At 46.8% G+C, this 23,558-nt stretch overlaps 2 protein-coding genes across 10 annotated transcripts in view; one reads left to right on the top strand and one right to left on the bottom strand.

The window, feature by feature from the left end:
- The window catches only part of SLC5A11 (solute carrier family 5 member 11), a 45,570-nt gene extending 26,408 nt beyond the window's left edge, over window positions 1-19,162 (top strand). For 2 of the 3 annotated variants that reach the window (XM_027613262.1, XM_027613263.2), the window contains 7 exons: window positions 6,830-6,965; window positions 13,832-13,939; window positions 14,295-14,445; window positions 16,164-16,332; window positions 16,699-16,914; window positions 17,547-17,715; window positions 18,855-19,057. In XM_027613262.1, the coding sequence (XP_027469063.1) occupies window positions 6,830-6,965; window positions 13,832-13,939; window positions 14,295-14,445; window positions 16,164-16,332; window positions 16,699-16,914; window positions 17,547-17,715; window positions 18,855-19,057 (1,152 nt within the window). Of the gene's footprint in view, window positions 1-6,829; window positions 6,966-13,831; window positions 13,940-14,294; window positions 14,446-16,163; window positions 16,333-16,698; window positions 16,915-17,546; window positions 17,716-18,854 lie in introns of all 3 variants that reach the window. The other variant, XM_027613261.1, reaches the window with a different exon arrangement.
- A 3,325-nt stretch (window positions 19,163-22,487) lies between these two features.
- The window catches only part of ARHGAP17 (Rho GTPase activating protein 17), an 84,109-nt gene continuing 83,038 nt past the window's right edge, over window positions 22,488-23,558 (bottom strand). For 6 of the 7 annotated variants that reach the window (XR_003522992.1, XM_027610970.1, XM_027610969.1 and 3 more), the window contains one exon: window positions 22,488-23,035. Coding sequence is in view for 3 of the 7 variants with exons in the window: in XM_027610968.1 (XP_027466769.1) it covers window positions 22,905-23,035 (131 nt within the window). In the remaining 4 variants the exon portion in view is untranslated. The remainder of the gene's footprint in view (window positions 23,036-23,558) is intronic. The other variant, XR_003522994.1, reaches the window with a different exon arrangement.

Here is a 23,558-nt window from a genome sequence, read left to right as displayed (position 1 = left end):
AAAGTGGATGGTATTTTGATGGGGATTGCATTGAATGTGTAGATTGCTTTAGGTAGCACTGACATCTTCACAATGTTTGTTCTTCCAATCCATGAGCATGGAACGTCTTTCCATTTCTTTGTGTTTTCTTCAATTTCTTTCATGAGTATTTTATAGTTTTCTGAGTACAGATCCTTTGCCTCTTTGGTTAAATTTATTCCTAGATATCTTATGGTTTTGGGTGCAATTGTAAATGGGATCGACTCCTTGATTTGTCTCTCTTCTGTCTTGTTGTTGGTGTATAGGAATGCCACTGATTTCTGTGCATTGATTTTATACCCTGCTACTTGACTGAATTCCTGTATGAGTTCTAGCAGTTTTGGGGTGGAGTCTTTTGGGTTTTTCACACACAGTATCATATCATCTGCAAAGAGTGAGAGTTTGACTTCTTCTTTGCCGATTTGGATGCCTTTGATTTCTTTTTGTTGTCTGATGGCTGTGGCTAGGACTTCTAATACAATGTTGAATAGCAGTGGTGATAGTGGACATCCCTGCTGCGTTCCTGACCTTAGGGGAAAAGCTCTCAGCTTTTCCCCATTGAGAATGATATTCACTGTAGGTTTTTCTTTTTCTTTTTTTTTTTAAAGATTTATTTATTTATTTGAGAGAGATAATGAGATAGAGAGAGAGAGCATGAAGAGGGGAGGGTAGAGGGAGAAGCAGACTCCCTGCTGAGCAGGGAGCCCGATGCAGGACTCGATCCCGGGACTCCAGGATCATGACCCGGGCCGAAGGCAGTTGCCTAACCAACTGAGCCACCCAGGCGCCCTCACTGTGGGTTTTTCATAGATGGCTTTTATGATCTTGAGGTATGTACCCTCTATCCCTATACTCTGAAGAGTTTTGATCAAGAAAGGATGCTGTACTTTGTCAAATGCTTTTTCTGCATCTATTGAGAGGATCATATGACTCTTGTTCTTTCTTTTGTTAATGTATTGTATCACGTTGATTGATTTGCGGATGTTGAACCAACCTTGCAGCCCAGGGATAATTCCCACTTGATCATGGTGAATAATCCTTTTAATGTACTGTTGGATCCTATTGGCTAGTATTTTGGTGAGAATTTTTGCATCCATGTTCATCAAGGATATTGGTCTATAATTCTCCTTTTTGATGGGGTCTTGGTCTGGTTTTGGGATCAAGGTAATGGTGGCCTCATAAAATGAGTTTGGAAGTTTTCCTTCCATTTCTATTTTTTGGAACAGTTTCAGGAGAATAAGTATTAATTCTTCTTTAAATGTTTGATAGAATTCCCCTGGGAAGCCATCTGGCCCTGGGATTTTTTTTGTTGGGAGATTTTTGATGACTGCTTCTATTTCCTTAGTGGTTATAGGTCTGTTCAGGTTTTCTATTTCTTCCTGGTTCAGTTTTGGTAGTTGATACATCTCTAGGAATGCACCCATTTCTTCCAGGTTATCTAATTTGCTGGCATAGAGTTGCTCATAATATGTTCTTATAATTGTTTGTATTTCTTTGGTGTTGATTGTGATCTCTCCTCTTTCATTCATGATTTTGTGGATTTGGGTCATTTCTCTCTTCTTTTTGATAAGTCTGGCCAGCGGTTTATCAATGTTGTTAATTCTTTCAAAGAACCAGCTCCTAGTTTCGTTGATCTGTTCTACTGTTCTTTTGGTTTCTATTTCATTGATTTCTGCTCTGATCTTTATTATTTCTCTTCTCCTGCTGGGTTTAGGCTTGATTTGCTGTTCTTTCTCCAGCTTCTTTAGGTGTAGGGTTAGGTTGTGTATTTGAGACCTTTCTTGTTTCTTGAGAAAGGCTTGTATTGCTATATACTTTCCTCTCAGGACTGCCTTTGCTGTATCCCAAAGATTTTTTTTTTTAAAGATTTTATTTATTTATTTATTTGAGAGAGAGACTGAGAGAGAGAGCATGAGAGGCAGGAGGGTCAGAGGGAGAAGCAGACTCCCTGCTGGGCAGGGAGCCCGATGTGGGACTCGATCCCGGGACTCCAGGATCATGACCTGAGCCAAAGGCAGTCGCTTAACCAACTGAGCCACCCAGGCGCCCCCCAAAGATTTTGAACAGTTGTGTTTTCATTTTCATTGGTTTCCATGAATTTTTTAAATTCTTCTTTAATTTCCTGGTTGACCCATTCATTCTTTAGTAGGATGCTTTTTAGCCTCCATGTAGTTGAGTTCTTTCCGACTTTCCTCTTGTGATTGAGTTCTAGTTTCAAAGCATTGTGGTCTGAAAATATGCAGGGAATAATCCCAATCTTTTGGTACCGGTTGAGACCTGATTTGTGACCTAGGATGTGATCAATTCTGGAGAATGTTCCATGGGCACTAGAGAAGAATGTGTATTCTGTTGCTTTGGAATGGAATGTTCTGAATATGTCTGTAAAGTCCATTTGGTCCAGTGTTTCATTTAAAGTCTTTATTTCCTTGTTGATCTTTTGCTTAGATGATCTGTCCATTTCAGTTAGGGGGGGTGTTAAAGTCCCCCACTATTATTGTATTATTGTCAATGTGTTTCTTTGCTTTTGTTATTAATTGCCTTATATAATTGGCTGCTCCATGTTCGGGGCATAGGTATTTACAATTGTTAGATCTTCTTGTTGGATAGACCCTTTAAGTAGGATATAGTGTCCTTCTTCATCTCTTATTACAGTCTTTGTTTTAAAATCTAATTTGTCTGATATAAGGATTGCCACCCCAGCTTTCTTTTGGTGTCCATTAGCATGGTCAATGGTTTTCCACCCCCTCACTTTCTTTTTTTTTTTTTAAAGATTTTATTTATTTATTTGAGAGAGAGAATGAGAGAGAGAGAGAGCATGAGAGGGGAGAGGGTCAGAGGGAGAAGCAGACTCCCCGCTGAGCAGGGAGCCCCATGTGGGACTCGATCCCGGGACTCCTGGATCATGACCTGAGCCGAAGGCAGTTGCTTAACCAACTGAGCTTCCCAGGCGCCCATCCACCCCCTCACTTTCAATCTGGGGGTGTCTTTGGGTCTAAAATGAGTCTCTTGCAGACAGCATATTGATGGGTCTTGTTTTTTAATCCAGTCTGATAGCCTGTGTCTTTTGATTGGGGCATTTAGCCCATTTACATTCAGAGTAACTATTGAAAGGTATGAATTTAGTGCCATTGTATTGCCTGTATATTGTCTGTGTTCCTTTCTGATCTATGCTGCTTTTAGGCTCTCTTTTTGCTTAGAGGACCTCTTTCAATATTTCTTGTAGGGCTGGTTTCGTGTTTGCAAATTCCTTTAGTTTTTGTTTGTCCTGGAAGCTTTTTATCTCTCCTTCTATTTTCAATGATAGCCTAGCTGGATATAGTATTCTTGGCTGCATATTTTTCTCGTTTAGTGCTCTGAAGATATCTTGCCAGTCCTTTCTGGCCTGCCAGGTCTCTGTGGATAGGTCTGTTGCCAATCTAATGTTTGTACCATTGTAGGTTACATATCTCCTCCCGAGCTGCTTTCAGGATTTTCTCTTAGTCTCTGAGACTCGTAAGTTTTCCTATTAGATGTTGGGGTGTTGACCTATTTTTATTGATTTTGAGAGGGGTTCTCTGTGCCTCCTGGATTTTGATGCCTGTTTCCTTCCCCACATTAGGGAAGTTCTCTGCTGTTATTTGCTCCAATATACCTTCTGCCCCTCTCTCTCTTTCTTCTTCTTCTGGGATCCCAATTATTCTAATGTTCTTTCGTCTTATCGTATCGCTTATCTCTCGAATTCTGCCCTCGTGATCCTGTAGTTGTTTATCTCTCTTTTTCTCAGTCTCTTTATTTTCCATCATTTGGTCTTCTATATCACTGATTCTTTCTTCTGCCTTATTTATCCTAGCAGTTAGTGCCCCCATTTTTGATTGCACCTTATTAATAGCCTTTTTGATTTCGACTTGGTTAGATTTTAGTTCTTTTATTTCTCCAGAAAGCATTTCTCTAATAACTTCCACGCTTTTTTCAAGCCCAGCTAGTATCTTTAAAGTCATGATTCTGAACTCTAGGTCCGACATCGTACTAATGTCAGTATTGAGTAGGTCCCTGGCAGACGGTACTACCTCTTGTTCTTTTTGCTGAGGTGATTTTTTTCGTCTTGTCATTTTGTCCAGAGGAGAACAGATGAATGAGAGAACAGAATGCTAACAGGTTAAGAACGTCTCCAGCAAATATGCTCTATACAAATCAGAAAAGACCTGAAACCAGGGGACAATAAAGGGAAAGAAAGAAGAGAGGGGAAAAAAAAAGGAAAAAGAAAAAGATAAAAACAAACAAAAACAGAAGAAAACAAAAAAAAACAGAATATGATCAAATATGATCAGGCTAGTGCGTAGATCAGTGCCACACACTAGCTTTTGGGCATATTTTGGTCTGTTAGAAGAAAGTGCCTGCTAAAATTTTAAAGGAAGAAAGACATATATGTACAAAATAAGGGTTGATACAATGAAGGGATGGCAGATGACTGTAAAGATGAAAATTATGAAAGATTTTATAAAAGGAATTGATAAGTTGTTTTTTAAAAAGAAGGAAGAAGATTTAAAAAGAATAAGAAAAAAGAAAAAAAGAAAAAAAAAGGGAGAGAATGTGATCAGGCAGGAGAATAGAACAAAGCCATACACTAGTGATTTAGGGTATATTTTGATCTGTTAGAAGAAATTGTATCTCAAAATTTTAAAGAGAGAACAACTTATATATATATGCCAAAAATAGGGTAACTACTATGAAGGGATAAAAATAGACTCTAAAAATGAAAAATAAAAAATGTTTTTTTTAAAAAGGGATTGATAAGATGTTGTTTGAAAAAGGGAAAAAGAAAAATAAAAAAAAAACAGTTAAAAAATTAACTTTGAAAAACTAATGAATTATGGTAAAAAAGCCATGAATTCTATGTGCAGTATTCCCCTAGCGCTGGAGTTCTCCCGTTCTCCTTGATCGGTAAACTTGGTCTTGGCTTGCTGGCTGTTCGTGCTGATCTTCTGGGGGAGGGGCCTGTTGCCGTGGTTCCCAAATGTCTTTGCTGGAGGCGGAATTGCCCCGCTTTTGTGAGTCCGGGCTGGGCAAGCTGTTCCGGTTTGCTCTCAGGAGCTTTTGTTCCCTGCAAGCTCTCGGTACAACTTTGGAGGACCAGGGTGAAAATGGTGGCCTCTCAATCTCTGCCCAGAGGTGCTGAGAACTCGGGGCCCCGCTCCTCAGTGTGCCCCCAGAGAAAAGCAGTCACTCCCATCTCCCCGGTCTCCGGCCGCATTCCGTGCTCACCTGGCCTGTGACCGAGCGTTGCTATCTCTGGCACCCGACCCCGTGTGGAGTCTCCAAACCCAGCAGATCCCTGCGGTGCACTTCCGCGCCACTCCTCCCTGGGGAGGAAGGGGAGTCTCCCGGCTCTGCCGCTTGTTGGGTCCCTGCTGGAGGAGCAGTGGCCCGACTGGGCCACGGATCACAGTTTATGGCAACCCCGAGCTGAGAGCCCGTGCCTCGGCTCCGTCTCTGCAGCCGGCTTCCCCACTCCGATACCTGAGAGCTCTGCCGCACTCAGGCACCCCCAGTCTTTCTGTGACCCCGAGGGTCCTGAGACCACACTGTCCCGCGAGGGTTCCACCCCCCACTTAGCCACTGCAGCGACGTCCCTCAGCGGAGCCGACTCCTAAAAGTTCTGATTTTGTGCTCCATGGCTCCACCACTTGCCAGAAGCGGCCAATGGAGGCCCCCTCCCCCGCCGTCTATCCTCCCGAATATCGCCTCGGATTCACTTCTCCGCACGTCCTACCTTCCAGAAAGTGGTCGCTTTTCTGTTCAGAGAGTTGTTGCTATTCTTATCTTCGATCTCCTGTTGAGTTCGTAGGTGTTCAGAATGGTTTGATCCCTATTCAGCTGAATTCCTGAGACCAGACGAAATCCAGGTCTCCTACTCCTCCGCCATCTTGCCACACCCCCTATAGTCGATTTCATTCCCTTTGTCCATAGTTCACTGAATCGGCTTGGCTTGTAAAGGCTCTGGTAACTCAACAAGGCCTCTGTAGCTTCTGCAGATGCTTCAAGACTCAAAGCAGAAAAAAATAGGAGAGAAAGTTCTGGGCTCATGTCAATTCAGTCTGAAGGCTGGAGGAGGATTTTGGGGGACCACTCTCCTACTCAGAAAACACTCTGGAACAAGTTATTCCTTTTCAGTAGATAAGGTTTTTTTTTTTTTTTAATTATGTGATACACATTTTTAAAGATTTTATTTGAGAGAACATGAGTGAGGGGAGGGGCAGAGAGAGAGGGAAAAGCAGACTCCCCATTGAGCAGGGAGCCTGATGTGAGGCTCGATCCCAGGACTCCAGGACCATGATCTGAGCTGAGGGCAGATGCTCAAACAACTGAGCCACCCAGGCACCCCGAGATGACTTGAATTTTAAAGAATCTTTCCAAATACAATGGCAGAGGTGCAGCCAGTGGTCTAAGCTCCTCTCATAGTTGGCAATTCTAATGGAGGCTGTAGGTGGTAGGGTGCTTCTTTCCTTTGCCTCTTCTAGGAAGAAATTCCGTGGGAAGTTGTAACTGGCCCACCTTGGATTCATACTTTTCCTCAACTGATCATGGTAGCCAGAGAAGTGGAGAAACTCTATGTAGAAATCGAATTGGCCAGGTCCAGCCCCAGGATAAAGGAGTAGGGAGGGGATGGAACAGGATTCTTAGCTTCCTCAACTGGACCACAGGGATTGGGAATAGGAAAGTGATGTTTCCTCAAGGAGAAGCTAGACAAACCAAGATCCCAGGTCTGCGATGCCTACCAAGAAGCTTTGCACACTTAGCCACTTTGGCCTCCAACCACCCCACTGTTTTCCAGGTGATCGTTCAGCGGTCTCTGGCTGCCAGGAACCTGTCCCATGCCAAAGGAGGCTCTCTGATGGCTGCCTACCTGAAGGTGCTGCCTCTTTTCATGATGGTGTTCCCTGGAATGGTCAGTCGTGTCCTCTTCCCAGGTGAGTAGACAGTGGGGAGAAGAGATCATCTGTCTTTGAGTCGCAGACCCTATGAAGTGTTCTAAACATACGACTGCCATCAGATATTGGGACTGGAGTCCCTGCAGAGTGATTTGGCTGAGGCATCTCTATCCAGACATCTGACTCTATCCTGTTTCCTAACAAGGCTTCAACAGGAATGTCTAGTAGATGTCCCAGGCCAGTACAGGGGAGACCTATTTGGGGCCTTGCCTTAAAAGAATTTTTTTTTGAAGCCACAAACTACAGGCTAAGATCTTGTGCTTCCAGATGTCAGTTTCTTAAAGACTAATGTGAGAGTTCCTGTTGTACTTTTTAGTATTTCAGCTCAATGGTTTGGTTAGTTTGGCCCAGTGTAACCCCTTTGGGGGTACATAACAAAAACCAGGGGTGTCAAAGCCTCTAGAATATTTGCCTTAGATTTTTTTTTAAATGTGGTAAAGTGATGAGATTTGCACTGTGTGGATAAACAGGACTGGGGGAGGGTGTCATTGGGAGTCACCATGATGTCAGGAACTGCTGATCTGTAGGGAAGAGAGCTCCTCTTTTTCTGAATCACTGAGCTTTCCTCTTGTACCCACCAAGGCTGTTATTAACTCAAAGGGGAGGGTAAGGTAGGTAGAGAGCTCCCTCCCCTGCATTTTATCCTACACAGTGTCATGCACAGGTAAAGAAAGGGTAGGATGGCCTAGAAGTTTTGTCTAAATAATTTAGGACAATAAGCCTTAGGAGCAAAAAGCTGGGGAAGGAAGGGGGCGGGAGCTCTCCGTGGTGCTAGACTCTGGGCTTCCCGCTCCTCCAGCGCAGAGGGCATGAAGAACCTAGTCACTGGTCCTGGTTCCAGGGAAGGTGCACAAGACTTGGGAAAAGCCAGGTCAGAGTAAGACCTGGGATTTGGGATTTGTGGTGACTTGATGGAAAATACACAGCTTTTGGGTAAGGCTTGACATATGAACAAAGAACATAGCTTTAAACAACCTACGTTCATCATGCTAAGAGTCTTACAGAGAGTGTGGTCTTTCTGAATATGGACTCTGATTTGAATGTTGCAGCCAGAATCCTGGCTCTGCCACTTCCTAGCGGTGTGACCTTGGAAAGCCACTTGCCTCTGTTCCCTCACTCATAAAATGGGGATAATCCTTCATGAGGCTTAAAGCAGTTCTCGGCACAAGGTAAGCACTACAGAAGTGTTTACTCTTATTTTATGTATTATCTCATTTATTCCTCAAAACAGCCTTATGAGGTAGGTACTGTTAGGGCTCTTTACTTTTCTTTTTTTTTTTTAAAGATTTTATTTATTTATTTGAGAGAGAGAGAATGAGAGACAGAGAGCACAAGAGGGAAGAGGGTCAGAGGGAGAAGCAGACCCCCTGCTGAGCAGGGAGCCTGATGTGGGACTCGATCCTGGGACTCCAGGATCATGACCTGAGCCGAAGGCAGTCGCTTAACCAACTGAGCCACCCAGGCGCCCCTAGGGCTCTTTTCATTTACAGATGAAGAAACTGAAGCTCATCCACTCATTTATTCTTTCATGTGTCCATCAAAGATTCTGAGAGCCAATGATCTGCCAGGCCTTATTCTGGGAGACCCTGGGGATCCATAAGTGAACGAGACAAACACAATCCCTGCCATTGGTGGGGCTCACATTCTAGTGGTGGAGGAGACACACAAGAGATAAGGAAATAAGTAAATGAGACATTCATTGATTATGTTGAGAGCTGTGAGCCATTCGTTGTGTTGAGAGCTGTGAGTAAAAGGCACAGGGAGACATCAGGGAATGCTTGGTGGGGTTTCTTTTGATAGGGTTTCCAGGGATGGCCTCTGTGAGGAGGACGAGGCAACAGTTGATCCATATGGGTCATTTTTTTTCTTTTTTGGGGGGAAGGGCAGAGGGAGAGAGAGAATCTTAAGCAGGCTCCATGCCCAGCACAGAGCCTGATGTGGGGCTCAATCTCACGACCCTGAGATCTGAGACCTAAGCTGAAATCAGAGTCAGACACCTAAACAACTGAGCCACCCAAGCACCCTGGGTGGTTTCAAAATACGTTTCAGAGTGGATCCAACAAGATTAATGATGGGTTGGATGTGGTGCATAAGGAAGAGCAATCTAGACCCCTTCCTAGGTTAAGTAACTTCCTAGAAATTAACCTGGCTAGTGCTGTGTGAGCTGGAATTGGAACCCGGGTGCATCTGCCTCCAAAGCCCAGCTCTTAATGATGGTATTGTCTCTCTTAGCAAATTACATTTCAGGCTTTGGGTCAGTGTCTGGAAGATCAATAGCAAGATCTTGACCATCATTCTTAACAGCCAACAATCATGTCAATCAACAATCATGATTAAGTGAAACATAATGCTATGCTCTATGTCCCTAAGGACTTTTTAATGTAACAGATGAGTATGGTACTCATGAAAAAGCAAGATAAGATATAAATCAAAACACTCTAGCATATGGTACTAACAATAAGCAAAAGGAATTTGAGAGTGAAGTAGGGTGGAGACGGTGAGGTGGTGAGGTGGGCATGGTGTGTTGGAAGGCCTGGACAAGTGTTTCTCAAAGTGTGGTTCCCAGTCCAATAGCATCAATGTCACCTTGGAACTTGTTAGAAATGCTAAGCCAAGATGTCTTTCAATGGATGAATGGATAAAGAAGATGTGGTTCATATATACAAAGGACTATTACTCAGCCATCAGAAAGGATGAATATCTACCATTTACATCAACATGGTTGGAACTGGAGGGTATAATGCTAAGTGAAATAAGTCAATCAGAAAAACATAATTATATGGTTTCACTCATATGTGGAACATAAGGAATAGTGCAGAGGACACAAGAGGTAGTGGTGGGAAATTGAATGGGAAGAAATCAGAGAGGGAGACAAACCATATGAGACTCTTGACTCCAGGAAACAAACTGAGGGTTGCAGAAAGGGAGGTGGGTGGGGGGATGGGGTAACTGGGTGATGGGCATTAAAGAGGGCACATGATATGATGAGCACTGGGTGTTACACTGAACTGATGAATCACTGAACATTATATCAAAAACCAATGATGTATTATACCTTGGTTAATTGAATTTAAATTAAAAAAAAGAAATACAAACTTTCAGGCCTTGTCCAAGACCTGCTGAATCAGAATCTCTTGAGGTTGAGGCCCAGCAATTTAATAAGCTCCCCCCAAAATTGAGAAGCCCTTGCCTAAAGTGCCAGGCTCCAGGCCAAGTCACTCTACCTTCCTGTTTCCATGTCTCCCTCTATGTCTGCTCTGCCAGTTCCCCCTGAATCTTCAGTTGGGTCCAAAACCACCCAAAAGGATGCTCCAATATTGAGCTATAATGAGCCTGGACAACACCTTCTTCCGCTTATCCATCTGATAAATGGTACACACTTTGAAAGGACTCATAGTGGAAATTAAAAGAGAAGCAAAACCACCCCCCAAAACAGTAAAACACAAGTCTAGAAATGTACCCATTTACAAACCCAATCGTCCCCGCCTGAGCTCTGGAATACCTTAAGGGTATGAGACCTATTCATGATATTTACTAGCTGTTTGATTTGGGGAAGCCTTTCCACCTTTCTGGGCCTCAATTTACTTATCCTTACAATAGGTGTAATAACCACATCTTCCCCATGGAGTTGTGAAGAATACAGTGAGAATTGTATTGAATTGAATATTAGCATTTGGAAATAGGAGATTTTGTGTTGTTTGGATCTGACCTTGCCAGAAGCATCCTTTTTTTTTAAAGATTTTATTTATTTATTTGACAGAGAGAGACACAGCGAGAGAGGGAACACAAGCAGGGGGAGTGGGAGGGGGAGAAGCAGGTTTCCCGCAGAGCAGGGAGCCTGATGTGGGGCTCGATCCCAGGACCCTGGGACCATGACCTGAGCTGAAGGCAGACGCTTAATGACTGAGCCACCCAGGTGCCCCCAGAAGCATCATTTATGTCAACTATCAGAGGGCCTGATAAGAGAACCCACACCATACATGAAATGGTTGATTAATTAGCCCAAGATAGGTAGGTTGTTGTTACTCAATGGTGGGTTAATGATCCATAAGGCTGTTGGTTTCAGTTGTAGCTTAGCCAACTAATATCCTAGGATGAATATATATATATATATTTTTAAAGTAAGCTCCATGCCCAGCATGGAGCCCAATATGGGGCTTGAACTCATGACCTTGAGATCAAGACCTGAGCTGACATCAGGAGTTGGATGCCTAACCAACTGAGCCACCCAGGCTCCCCGGATGAAGCCGAACAGACAAGGACAACTGCCACAAACATGCTTTGTAAACTGTGTCTGTCACGTTTCATGGCTGAAAAGTGCATGTCTGGAAGGTTAAACAACCTAAGGTTAACAACCAAAGGTTAAACTATGTAGTTAATTAAATATTCCAGGGAGAGTCTTGCTCCATCTCAGTGTACCTTGAAGAGAGGAGCTTTTGGGGGTGCCTGGGTGGCTCAGCTGGTTGGGCTACTGACTCTTGGTTTTAGGTCGTGGTCTCAGGGTCCTTGGCTCAAGCTCTCTCTCTTCCTTTCTCTCTAAAGTAAATAAATCTTTAAAAAGAGAGAGAGAGGGCGCCTGGGTGGCTCAGTTGGTTAAGCGACTGCCTTCAGCTCAGGTTATGATCCTGGAGTGCCAGGATCGAGTCCCGCATCGGGCTCCTTGCTCAGCAGGGAGTCTGCTTCTCCCTCTGACCCTCCCCCCTCTCATGCTCTCTCTCTCTCTCTCATTCTTTCTCTCAAATAAATAAATAAATAAAATTAAAAAAAAAATAAATAAATAAAAAGAGAGAGAGAGGAGCTCTTGGACAAAAAGAGGTAAAGTCCATATGATCTGAATGTGAATAAGACCTTTGCCTGACCTGGGAGGCTCCTTACAACATTCTGGGCATGGGAATGAAACTATTTCCTTATCTTCTTTTAAGACTTCTCAGAAGAATCATAAAAAGCCAAGAACTTTGACCTGTCAAAAGCATTTTTCTCAAGATTTGTTTCTGCTCAGGACTTCTCTTCAAATATCACTTTTTGTCTACAGTCTTAATTTTGTCTAAGGCTTGAACCAGAGCTTTGGAGGCATCTACTTCTATTCGGTAGCAATTGCATTATTAATTGTGGCCACAACACCCATTGGTGTATGTTCGTGAGTCGAAGGGTCTCAGCCTTTGAGAAGACATAATAATGTGTGGAGAAATTTTATGAAGACCAGTTTGCCCTTGGACTTCCCAGTGGATGAAAGGGCCTAGGGCTATATCCATTTCTTAGGTCTTACATTACATTAAAAAGAAAAAGAAGATAGAACAATACTGCATTTTAAAATTGTGGTGTCCTTTAAGTGGTTATATTTATTCAATTAGCAGTTTCAATGCAGGTAAAAATATAGAGACTAAGTGTACAACCTCATCTGGAGATACTGTCAAACATCTACACTTGGGGTCTCAGTTAAGTGGTCATCATGACCTTGATAATGCACTGGAACCAGGCAGGAAATTGGCATGAGCAGCGGAGGGCTTCACGTTCACTTGTAAACTGAGGTTCGAGATGCGGACAGGCAGCCCATCACCCTTCAAAATGAGAAGCAAGGACTGAAGACTTTGCATTGAGCAGAGGGGGCTCAGGAGGGATTTACGGGAGTTATTTCTCAGTCCACCTGGTGAAGGAGACTTGAGAGGTAGTAAGTGGCCCAGCTGGGGTGAGTGGTGTTGGGTAGGCATTGGGGCATTGGTGAGGAGCATTGGTTAACTCAGATGTCAGGAGCTGAGGAAGTCAGAAGGCGACAAGAAAGGTATCCTTCAGATGCAGGTGTCAAACCATTGAGACCATACAGAGTTCTGAAGGTCCCAGTGGCCAGGACTAAGTCTTGGGTAGGGTGCCTGCCAGACTCATTAAAGACAGAAAAGCATATACTCTCTTGGTCTTCCTTCTCTGAAAAATTGGATTTCAAGTCAGGAGACCTGGGTTTCAGTTCTGCCTCTGGCATGACCTTGCTGGGTGTTTATACTCAGGTCCCTTGCCCTGATTCTTCATCTGTGAAACGGTGGAAGTAAGCACTGTGATAGCTAGCTCTGTTCCATAGAAATTTGTTGAGCTCCTGCTCTGCCTCATGCTCTGGACTCCAAGCAGGAGTATGGACGTGTATGCTTGGGGCGTGTTCATCGTCATACTAGGAAGAGATGACGAACTGCAGATGCCAGGAAGGCTGGGTGGCTTTACACCAGAAAATCAGAATGCTGCTCAGGAGAGCAAAGACCCGACACAGAAATGCAGGAAGAGGGGGAGAGAGATATTCAGCTAGCACAGCTGGGTTGTTAGGAGCCTAATACGAGAACAGCTCTTGAGGAGCTGGGGAAAAAGAGGGATTTGGAAAATATTTGCCCTGTGTGGGGCAATGGCATTCTCCTGTGCATCCCCAAGGAACTGTAGGCAAGATATGAATTGCCTGTGTCCCCATTTCGGGGGGCCTGGGGGATGCAGCCTGATGGGGGACGCTGTGGAGAATGGCCGCTAGGTGTCTCAGTTTTATTTGGGTGAGAGTAATAACAGCCGAAGTGCATTCAGTGCTTCCTACGTATCAGTTTCTGGGCCAAGCACATTACATCTGTCATCTCGGCAAACCCTCATGATAATCGTACAAAGTAGACTTACATTACTGTCCCAATTTTACAGATAGGGCAAGGTTAAGTAAGAAGGTCGTGGTTTATAAAATCTAGGCTCCTTTTTTTTTTCACTGAGCTATACAGGTATAGACAGTCATCCTGTCTCCTGGTATGGGCCTACGTCAGGCCATGCTAGTGGCTCGGCCTGGGCTCAGAGGGTCTGTCTGCTCACCCTGGGCCTTGTTTTTTCCACAGATGAAGTGGCTTGTGCAGATCCAGAAACCTGCCTGAAGGTCTGTAGCAACCCCTCTGGCTGCTCCGACATCGCATATCCCAAACTAGTGCTGGAACTCCTGCCCACAGGTAATGTCCACTCATCCCTAAATGGAGTCCCCGTGGTGCTCCCGGAAGGGAAGACCTTGGCCAGGCCCTGATCTGAGGGAGGGACAGGATGGGAGGGCAGCAGGAGGGAGTGCACTCTGGGCTGAGGGACTGAGCCCCAGAGCCAGGGCGCTCAAATAAAACCCAGGTCCTGGCTATGCTCCCTGCTCCAGCCCCTGTCCCTCCTCATGGGTCCCACCCCTGAGTTCTGCTTCCTCCCGGTGGCACCTACTGAGATCAGCTGGTGCTGTGGGCCTGGGGTAATGGGGTCATGAGTGGAGGCAGCAGCAGTTAGCAGGAAAAGCTTGAGGCCCATAGACCTCCCTTTTGCCCCCAGGGCTCCGTGGGCTCATGATGGCTGTGATGATGGCGGCGCTCATGTCCTCCCTCACCTCCATCTTTAATAGTGCCAGCACCATCTTCACCATGGACCTCTGGAATTACATCCGGCCTCAGGCATCAGAGAAGGAGCTCATGATTGTAGGCAGGTAAGGTTGTACTGAGTGGGCCTGGGGAAGGAGAGTGAAAAGTTTAGAAACCCAGGGAGGAGAAAGCTGAGCCCACCCAGAGGCAAAGCCCGACCAGCCACTCATCCTGGAGGCTCAGCCTCTTCTGATGGCAAAGGTGACGTTCCTTAAAACTCTGTATGAATAAATCACTCATTCAAGAGATGTTTGCTGAGCACCTACTATGTGCCGGGTGGCTGGACGCAGAGCAGGGAAAAGCAAAGATTCAGTTTCTGCTTTCACAAAGCTAAAGAGAAGATAATTAAAGAGAGAGGATAATTAAGAAATCACAACCCCAATGAGTGCTATGAGGAGGAGCCAGGAGATGTAGGGATTCAGAGGAGTCCCTAGCCTCGACTGGGTGAGACCTGAGGGATGAATAGGAGTTAGCCAGGTAAAATGGAGGAAGGGGCTCTGGGGACTGGGCCAGGGTGGGGGGGTGGGGAAGGTTTCCCTACTAAGGCTTCTGTAAGGTCCTGAAATCTAGTGGGGGGGAACAGAAGGGACCAAAATGGACAGTATGCAAATCTTATGTAAAATACATGCTAATAAGCATCTTGGGGCCCCGAGGGCTATCTTAGCTTTTGGTTAGGGAAAGAGTTCTTAGGTCTGACACTGAGAACATAACCCATAAAAGAAAAAAAGAAACAAAACAAATACATTAGACTTCATCTAAAGCTAAAACTTTTTCATTTCAAAAGACACTATTAAGGAAATGAGAAGACAAGCCACAGATAAGGAGAAACTATTTGCAAGTCATGTAGTTGGCAAAGGACTTTTGGTCTAGAATGATCTGCAAAATGAGATCATAACCCTAGAAAACTATAGGGAGATACCATGACGCGCTCACTAAAATGGCTATAATCAGAAAGACAGAGGGACGCCTGGGTGGCTCAGTCGGTTAAGCGTCTGCCTGCCACTCCCTCTGCTGTGCTCTTTCTGTCTCTGATGAATAAGTAAAATCTGAAAGAAAGAAAGACAGACCGACAAGGAGATAGAGAAGTTGGAACTTTCTTAACACTGCGGGTGGGAATGTAAAATGGTTCAACTGTTCAAAACAGTTTGGCAGTTTTTTAAAAAAATTAAACATACAACTTATCATATGACCGAGTAGTTGCATTCCCAGAAATGAAAACATACCCAGAAATGAAAACATACGTCTACATAAAGATTGCATTCCCAGAAATACATAAAGACACGAACACAAATATTCACTTAGCAGCTTTTGTTTACAAGAGTAGAAAAATAGAAAAAACTCAAGTGTCCACTGACCACCGCAGGATAAACAGTGGCATGTCTTGGTAGATCCATTCAATGGAATATTTTTCAACAAAAAGAATGACATACTGTGATCATGCACGATGCATGGCTGAACCTCAGAAGCATGCTACGTGAAGGAAACTGCTGCCAAAGACCCCATGCTGTTTTTGAATCCTATTTCTGTGCAATGTCCAGAAAAGGCAAACCCATAGAAACAGGAGCAAATAAGGAATAAATTGTAAATGGGCGCGAAGGAACTTGTTTGGAGTAATGGACTTGTAAAACTTGATTGCATCGCCCAGAGTTACAGGATTGTACTCTTAGAATGGGTGAATCTTGTGGTATGTAAATTCTACCTCAATAAAACTGTAACAGAGAAAGAGCAGTAAGTGTTCCTGGGGAAGACATGCTAATGAGGGGCTCTCTCCGCCTGGCACTAGGGTGTTCGTGTTGCTGCTGGTGCTGGTCTCCATCCTCTGGATGCCCGTGGTCCAGGCCAGCCAGGGAGGCCAGCTCTTCATTTACATCCAGTCCATCAGCTCCTACCTGCAGCCACCCGTGGCCGTGGTCTTCATCATGGGATGCTTCTGGAAATGGACCAATGAAAAGGTAGCTCATCACCCATGAGGATGTCTTAGTGACATTGGTGGCATTCTGGAGGATGAGTTCTGGGGACGGAGGTGTGGGGAAGGGGCCACCTGGCCTTTGAAGAGCAACCATGGGGGTTCTGTTTCGATGCATTGTGTCATGAAACAGGAAGCTAAGTTCACAAGGAATGAGTAAATTATTCATGAGTGATTAGTTATGTGTGAAAGATAAACAGATAAGTAGCTGCAATCCTTTTCAAATTACTGACGCCTGCATCGACCGTCCCTAGAAAGGCAGGCTCTTGAAAATGGCTCATCGAGGTCTGCAGAGGCTCAGGCTGCCCCGTAACCCTGGACGTCTCTAAGATGGCCTTGCTCTGATTTGCAGGGGGCCTTCTCAGGTCTGATCTTGGGCCTTCTCCTAGGCTTGATTCGGTTGGTCCTGGACTTCATTTACCCGCAGCCTCGGTGTGACCAGCCAGATGACCGCCCCACCGTGGTGAAGGATGTTCATTACCTGTATTTCTCCATGATTCTGTCTGCAGTGACTCTGATCTCGGTGTCCATCGTGAGCTGGTTCACAGAGTCGCCCTCCAAGGAGATGGTACCTTTGGGTTTGATACCATATAACCACTGAGATCCTTGGCCGCGAGTGACAGAAAACTGACCCAAACTGGCCTCAGCGAAGATGGTTTGATTGTTCAAGAAGCTGGGACATCCAGGGTTGGGCTTTAGGGACAGCTTGATTTGGGATGGAAGACCATCCGAATCCATCCTTCATTTCTGCCCCAATTTTCAGGCGCCGTGTGGGGCTGGCAGTTTCCAGGGATTTTATCTTTTCTCATGCTCATTAAGCAAAAGCAGAAACACGTTTGTCCCAGCATTTCTGGCAGAGTTCCTGATTCCCATCGATGCAGTCAGCTCAACACATGTTTACCCATGAACCAGTTCAGTTTCTGTGGCTAGAGAAATGCACGTGCTGAATGGCTGATGGGGGGGTCCCCCAAAAGCCCCAGGTTAAGCTCTGGGGGGCCAGAATGAAGGAGGGTGAGATCCCAACAGAATTAGGGCTGCCGAAGAAAGCCAGGGGAATCGTGGGGGAAATGTCCATTGATTCTTCAGAGGGCAGGGAGCTGGAACTTGTTGGAGGTGCGGTGATGGGGGGGGCATTCTCACATGTGAGGCGGAACATGGGTTCGAGCAGGGGACCCTAATCTGATCCATTCTGCTCCTTAGGTAAGCCGCCTGACCTGGTTTACTCGTCATGACCCCATGGTCCAGAAGGAACAGGTACCACCAGCAACTCCCCAGACTCTTACCATCTCTCCGAATGGGACACCAGAGGCCAGCATCACCAACATCCAGTTGGAGATTGTTCAGGAAAACAGAGCCAAACCCCACTGCTGTGAGTTGCCTCTCCTCGGTTACAGTAGAAGCCCAAGGAGCATTAGGTGTTTAAGGGGAGATTTTTCTACCAAATCACCAGCCAGAAGGGGGGTGTCCTTGGAATGTTAGCATCCCCTGGCCCCCAGTATCTGTTCTAACTTTCAGCAGATGCTCAGTGGGGAGCAATAACAACAAACGCATGTTGAGTGCTTGCTAAAACATGGCTCACTCAATCCCCATGAAATCTCACCAGGTAGGCTGGAATGCTATTGGCTTTCTCTAAATTGCTGGTTTCAAATTGGCAGCTTGCAGACATACTGTGGTATAGTCCACCTATCATTTTAATAAAAGGTGCGTTAACATTGAAAAATCAGGAGATTTCACATAAAATTCCAGATTTCCATCTCCTTTTGAAACGTGGGAAGATGTAACAACACTGGGCCCCCATGTCTGCATGACTCACGTTGTCCGGAGCTTGGAAAGCAGGCCCTTCAGACCTGGGCTGTGCCCTTCAGTGAGCCAAGGTCCCCACCCACCCCTATTGCCCCATGACCCTGCGGCCGTGGGCTGTCAATTTACCATCACACGTGGCCCTTTACATCTATCAGTATACATGTACATACACGTAAAAACGTTCTGTGGCTTTGTATCCATGTCAACCTAACGAGATAGATCCAGAAGACCGTGTGTTTCAATAAAAATGAGAGTATCTTTCCTGGTTCATATTTTGACAAGTTTAATAAGCAAGGTGGCTCCCCCTGACCATGTGCCCGGTTCTAAAGGCCGTGGAGCTTGCAGCCCCAGCTTCAAATGGGGAAATAGTTTCCCACAAGAGTGCCCTTCTCGGCCTTGGGCCTTCTGGCAGGCAATGTGATAGAGAGGAGGGAGTCAGACAGATTTGACTTCTAAACCCACCCCTGCCACTGCTTACCCACATGGCCTCACCCAAGTCAGTCAAGTGAGGCTCTGTCTCTTCATCTGAAAGTGATGACAAGTCTGAAAATACCACTCTTCCAGATTAGGTATTCATGAATACTTTCCAGAAAAGGTACGGAAAATACTTCTCACGGGGCACGGAACACAGCTGGTCGGCCCCTCTGCTCCCTTCTCTGGGAGACACAGCCCACATCCTCATGACCTTCCTTTGGGTTCTTTTAGGTGACACGACCCCAAAGCGGTCCAAAGTGATGCGAGCCATCTTGTGGCTCTGTGGAATGGAGAGCCTGGATAAGGAGCCCCCGAGCAAAGCGGAACCTGTCATAGTTTCCTTGGAAGAAAACCCCCTCGTGAAAACCCTTCTGGACATCAATCTCATCATCTGCGTTAGCTGTGCCATCTTTCTCTGGGGCTACTTTGCTTAACGTGGGGGGTGAGCCCAGGGGTCCAGTCTGTTGTCCGCGCCCTGTTTTTGTAATGAAAGGAAATAAATAATAAAGCTTCGTTTGTTTACCGTGAGGCTTCAAAGGAGTTCATGGGCCATTTTCAACGTGACATTTAGCTCTTTTCTTCTTAAAAGGGAATGGAGGGTAGAAGGTAGGGGAGAAAAGAAGTGTCAAAGCTGCCTCTTCTCAAAAGGCTATTCACTCTTCTTGTCTATTGCGTGACACCAAGGGCGAAATTCAAACAGATAAACAAGTGAAGAGACCTGCCAGACCCCCCAGCCTGGCAGCAGCCCCATCTCCAGGGCCGAGCACTAGCATTCGGACTTTGCCCGGCTCACGTTCAAAGCGCAAGGAATGGGACCCGCAGGCCACCGCTTGCCTCCACTCCTGCTGGCTTTGGGTGAAGGAATAGCTGGTCCCCAGAGCTTTCTTTGCTGTGACACTTGCTTTTCCATATGATCTCTGGGAAGTAGACCAGAGGGGACGCCCTGGAATCTTGTGCTTTAAGAAAATCGGGAAATGTGTGCACTTCCCAAGTGCTGGCATTGACTCTCTTTCTCTGCTTAATTCCCATAAGGCTGCTTCCCCTCAAACAAGCGGCCAGAAGGATGGGCAACCCCACAGCAAATCTCTACTGGCCGAGGGGCAGTGGGGCTTTGGACCTGAAGAGCAGCCACCCCCTGTTCCCAGCCATCTTCCTTTCTGTGTTCTGGGCTCTGCTGGGGTCTGCCGGAATGACCCACACAGGCTGTTTGCCGCGTGCACGGCTAAGATCAAGGGCAGGCCCACAGAGCCAGCCCTGACGCCATCTCTGGGGGAGGCCAGTGCCTCGAGTCGTGATTCTGGTCCTGGGATAAAGGGAGCTGGGGCGGACTGGAACCACTTATTGGCATAACAGAACTCGGAACTCTGTTCTCAGAGCAGTCTCTCCAGGGACCCCGATTTCCACACCTGAAAGGAATACGGACAGGAAACCCTGAGGCTGAAGAGCCACTGGCTTCACTTAGTCACCCAGTGTGTCTCTGGAGTCCCTGCTGGTTGCTCTCAGGACCTGGGGCCAGCCTTGTCAGAGGCCTGGCTCTGCCACATTGGTCCCGAGGTCAGCGGTGGGTCCGGCGAAGGCACATCCCTGCCTTTGTGGGGAGCCGTTCGCTAACGTGGCTACTCTCCAGACCCTCAGGAACTGGCCCCTGACCGGAGCCTGGGACGGTGTGCAGCAAGTGGGCTTCAGGGGGAGGCTAAGTGTTCCTTCCCAAGGGCCCGAGGAGGGGAGGGGAGGCCCAGCAGGCTCTGCTGGGGTCCTGAGCTCCTTCCCCACGTGGCCCCCCAGCCAAGCCACAGAAACCTCTGCTGCCACTGGTGGGGGTTGGAAGTGCGTCTCAGTGGGAGCCATCACGACGGACACGCAGGCTGATGCCACCTCTCCCCCGGGTCACTGTCACAGCCTCCCGACTGCTGGCCTTCCTGCCTCCAGTGTTGCTCATTGTGCGGCCACAGGCAAAGAGAGTGAATCCGACTGCGCCACTCTTCTGCCTAGAATCCTTCAGTGACTCTCCCAAGCTCCCGGGATGAAGCCCACATGCCCTGATGGGAATTACCCCTCATGGCCAGGCCCCTCTCTGGCTTTGACTCTGATCACTCTCCCCTCGTCACTTGGCCGTGCCAGATCTTTCCTTGTCCCCAGTGCTGCCACTACGACGTTCCAAAGTGGAGGCTTAGAAACATCCACCAGTGAGCTGCTACCCCATGTGATGCAATAGACTGAGTCACAGATGTCACTTGGTGCCCCGGAATGAAGAGATGGCAGAACAGGGTCTACGGGAAGAGAGGGAAGGCTCTGGAATATGGTCACAGACCGCCAGGGCCATGGTGCTGATGGGAAAATCAGCTGGTGGGAACAAATGTCAGGTGGAGAAGGCAGTGGAGGGTCTGTCTTCATACCTTCAAATATGAGCACCTGTGGGGCTCACTGGACTTGTGGGGCACCAGGAGCTGGAGTCCCAGGAGGGGGACAAGGGTCTCCAAATGCTGGACCAAGAACAGGTTAGATGGGTCCTGAATGCAAGGCGTGGTGCGAGGAAGAGGGCCTTGACCCTGGTGTTGCCATGGGTGGGGGAGCAGAAAGAGAAGGCCTGAGCACATAGGGCTAGAACGTTCTATGAGAAACTGTTCTGAGGGAAGGAAACGGAAACCAGCATCTTCCTAGACACCAGCACCTTCCTGGATGACCAGGGATGACCACTATGAGTTTAGATTATAAAACCTCTCCTCTCTGATGGTGTTAGTGCCAGAAGGGGACAGCAAGGTGGTGACAGTCTCAGCAGGGGTAATCACGTCTCTGCAGGACCTCACAGATGCTTCCACCATGATGCGCTTGCAGCTCCGAATGTAAGCCGAGCCCCCATCAAGAAGATGGGCAGTAGCCTTGGTTTGGTATTTACCTTTGACACGCAGACAAAACCAAATTATTACCATTTTTCTTTAGATTGGAGCTGTTGGGGTTGGGAGATTTTAACAAATGAAGGAGAGTGAAAACTGAAACATTCTTCAAATAAAGAGGGTGTGTGTTGCGTTTCAGAGCCAGCAATAACAAAACACATGTGCCACTCTGGGGAGAATGTCCAGCACGGACCTTCCTGGTCCCCAGGCACCCACACCATCTCCTCGGCAAGCACGGCATCTCAGTTTCCTCCTGAGCACCAGCGCTGCAGACGAAGCACGTCCAAGGTGCCGCTGAGATGCCTCACTGCGCACAGCGGGCTCCCTGGAGAAGGGGCTCAATGCCGATGGGCAACCGACACTGAGACCTTTGGTCTCTACGAGGAGCTTGATCTACAGTCAAGGGGGGATGGCTTCTGAGGAGGGAGAGAGTCAGCCTTAAGCAAATATAAATTTAAGATATGGGGGAAATGGGTTTATGGGTGTATATTTTCAATGTCATTAATAAGTATAGGAAGTACTCTGGAGGCACAGGGATCTTTGACGTCTCACCCAAATTCTGTTTGGTTAAGTAACAAGACAACACGCATGCATGCACACACACACACACACAAGCCACAGTTTTGTTTCCGAGAATTATAAGGTTTTCATATAAACCACAGAATATATTTAATTCAAATTAAACATGAAACTAGAATAATGTTCGGTCCTTATCAAGTAGCAATTACATTGTTTAAAAAAAAAAAAAACAGTACATTTCTTTCTACATTCTGGCAATCCAACAAGGCACAAGTCACATCCAGTTTGCTGAGGTGACGGATCCAGCAGTCACCATCAATGCTCGTGATTTTGAGGGGGTTGGGGAGGCACGACCATACTTCATACAAAATGATTCTGCAGCAATTATGAAGGAGAGGAACCTCCCTCCTAATATATAAGAATGAAAGTCCAAGTAGCAGGAAGTAGGCGATTTGCATAATGCATGTATTTTATTAAATAGATAGTTCACGCGCTGCTTCTTCTTCATTCCAAATTGCCTTTCGTGCCACCTGCCTCAACGGCAGTGACAAAGATTCCTACACACATCTCGGCAATAATACTCTTTCCATTCTGGGTACTTCTTTTTTTTTTCATTTTTTTGTTTTTCATTTTTTTGGCATGATTTCTTTCCCGTGTAAAGAAAGCCAACTTCAAGACACAGGTCATTCAGCTTAAAGTGTCAGCCTCCACCTTCTCCTGGGGCTGTGGGAAGGCGAAGGCCTGCATGCCAGACCTTCTCTTCCCTTCACTGCAAGCTCTTCACTGTTTGGTCTGCAGAGAGAAGCGCGCACCTGCGCCTGTTCTGTTCACCAGGGTGAAAGGGGGCGGGGCGGGGGCGGGGCTTTCTTCACAGGGCGGTGCTTTCTGTATCGTTGTCTATATCCAACAGAATGCGTCCGGGCAGGTCTTTGCTGGCTGAGTCTGAAAGCAGGTCAGGAAAGGTGCTGCGAAGCGGCTCTGAAACTCTAGAACTGGTGTCTGGACAAAAACAGGAGACATGCTGTCAGCGTGTGGTGATGCCCACGAGGCCGCCCGAGGGCGCTCTAGTAGAAGAGAAGCTGGACAGTCCGAGTCAGCCCATGCACACACACCTTCGCGCACCACGGGCACCGTCAGCCCCTGGAAGCTGGATCGAGCCTCTCAGACCCCAGGGCAGCCGAGTGGCACAGCCCTGCCTCCTGGCTCTGGTGGCCCTTCCCGGGAGCCCTCAGAGTTGCAGCCCTTGCAGGGGGCGCTCGTTCTGACCGAAGAGAGGAAACCTCATTCTCACCAAGCCTCTCATGTGCTAACTAAAACCTCCTCACAAATCAGGGCTGAGGGGATAGGTGAGCCTCACTGGAGAGAGCCCCCTCCTCTGGGGCCCAGGAGTCTGTTCTCCTGTTACTCATGCTATGCCAACCCTGGCACCAGTGACATTTTGGGCTGGATCAATCTGGGTTGGGGGGCCGTCCTGTGCCCTGTAGCAGCCGTCCTGCCCTTCATGCATGAGATGCCAGTGGCA

Source organism: Zalophus californianus, chromosome 10 (genome assembly GCF_009762305.2).
Source record: "Zalophus californianus isolate mZalCal1 chromosome 10, mZalCal1.pri.v2, whole genome shotgun sequence".
Classification (NCBI taxonomy): Eukaryota; Metazoa; Chordata; class Mammalia; order Carnivora; family Otariidae; genus Zalophus; species Zalophus californianus.
Note: the sequence above shows the minus strand (reverse complement) of the source record. Positions and strands in the feature narration are given on the sequence as shown.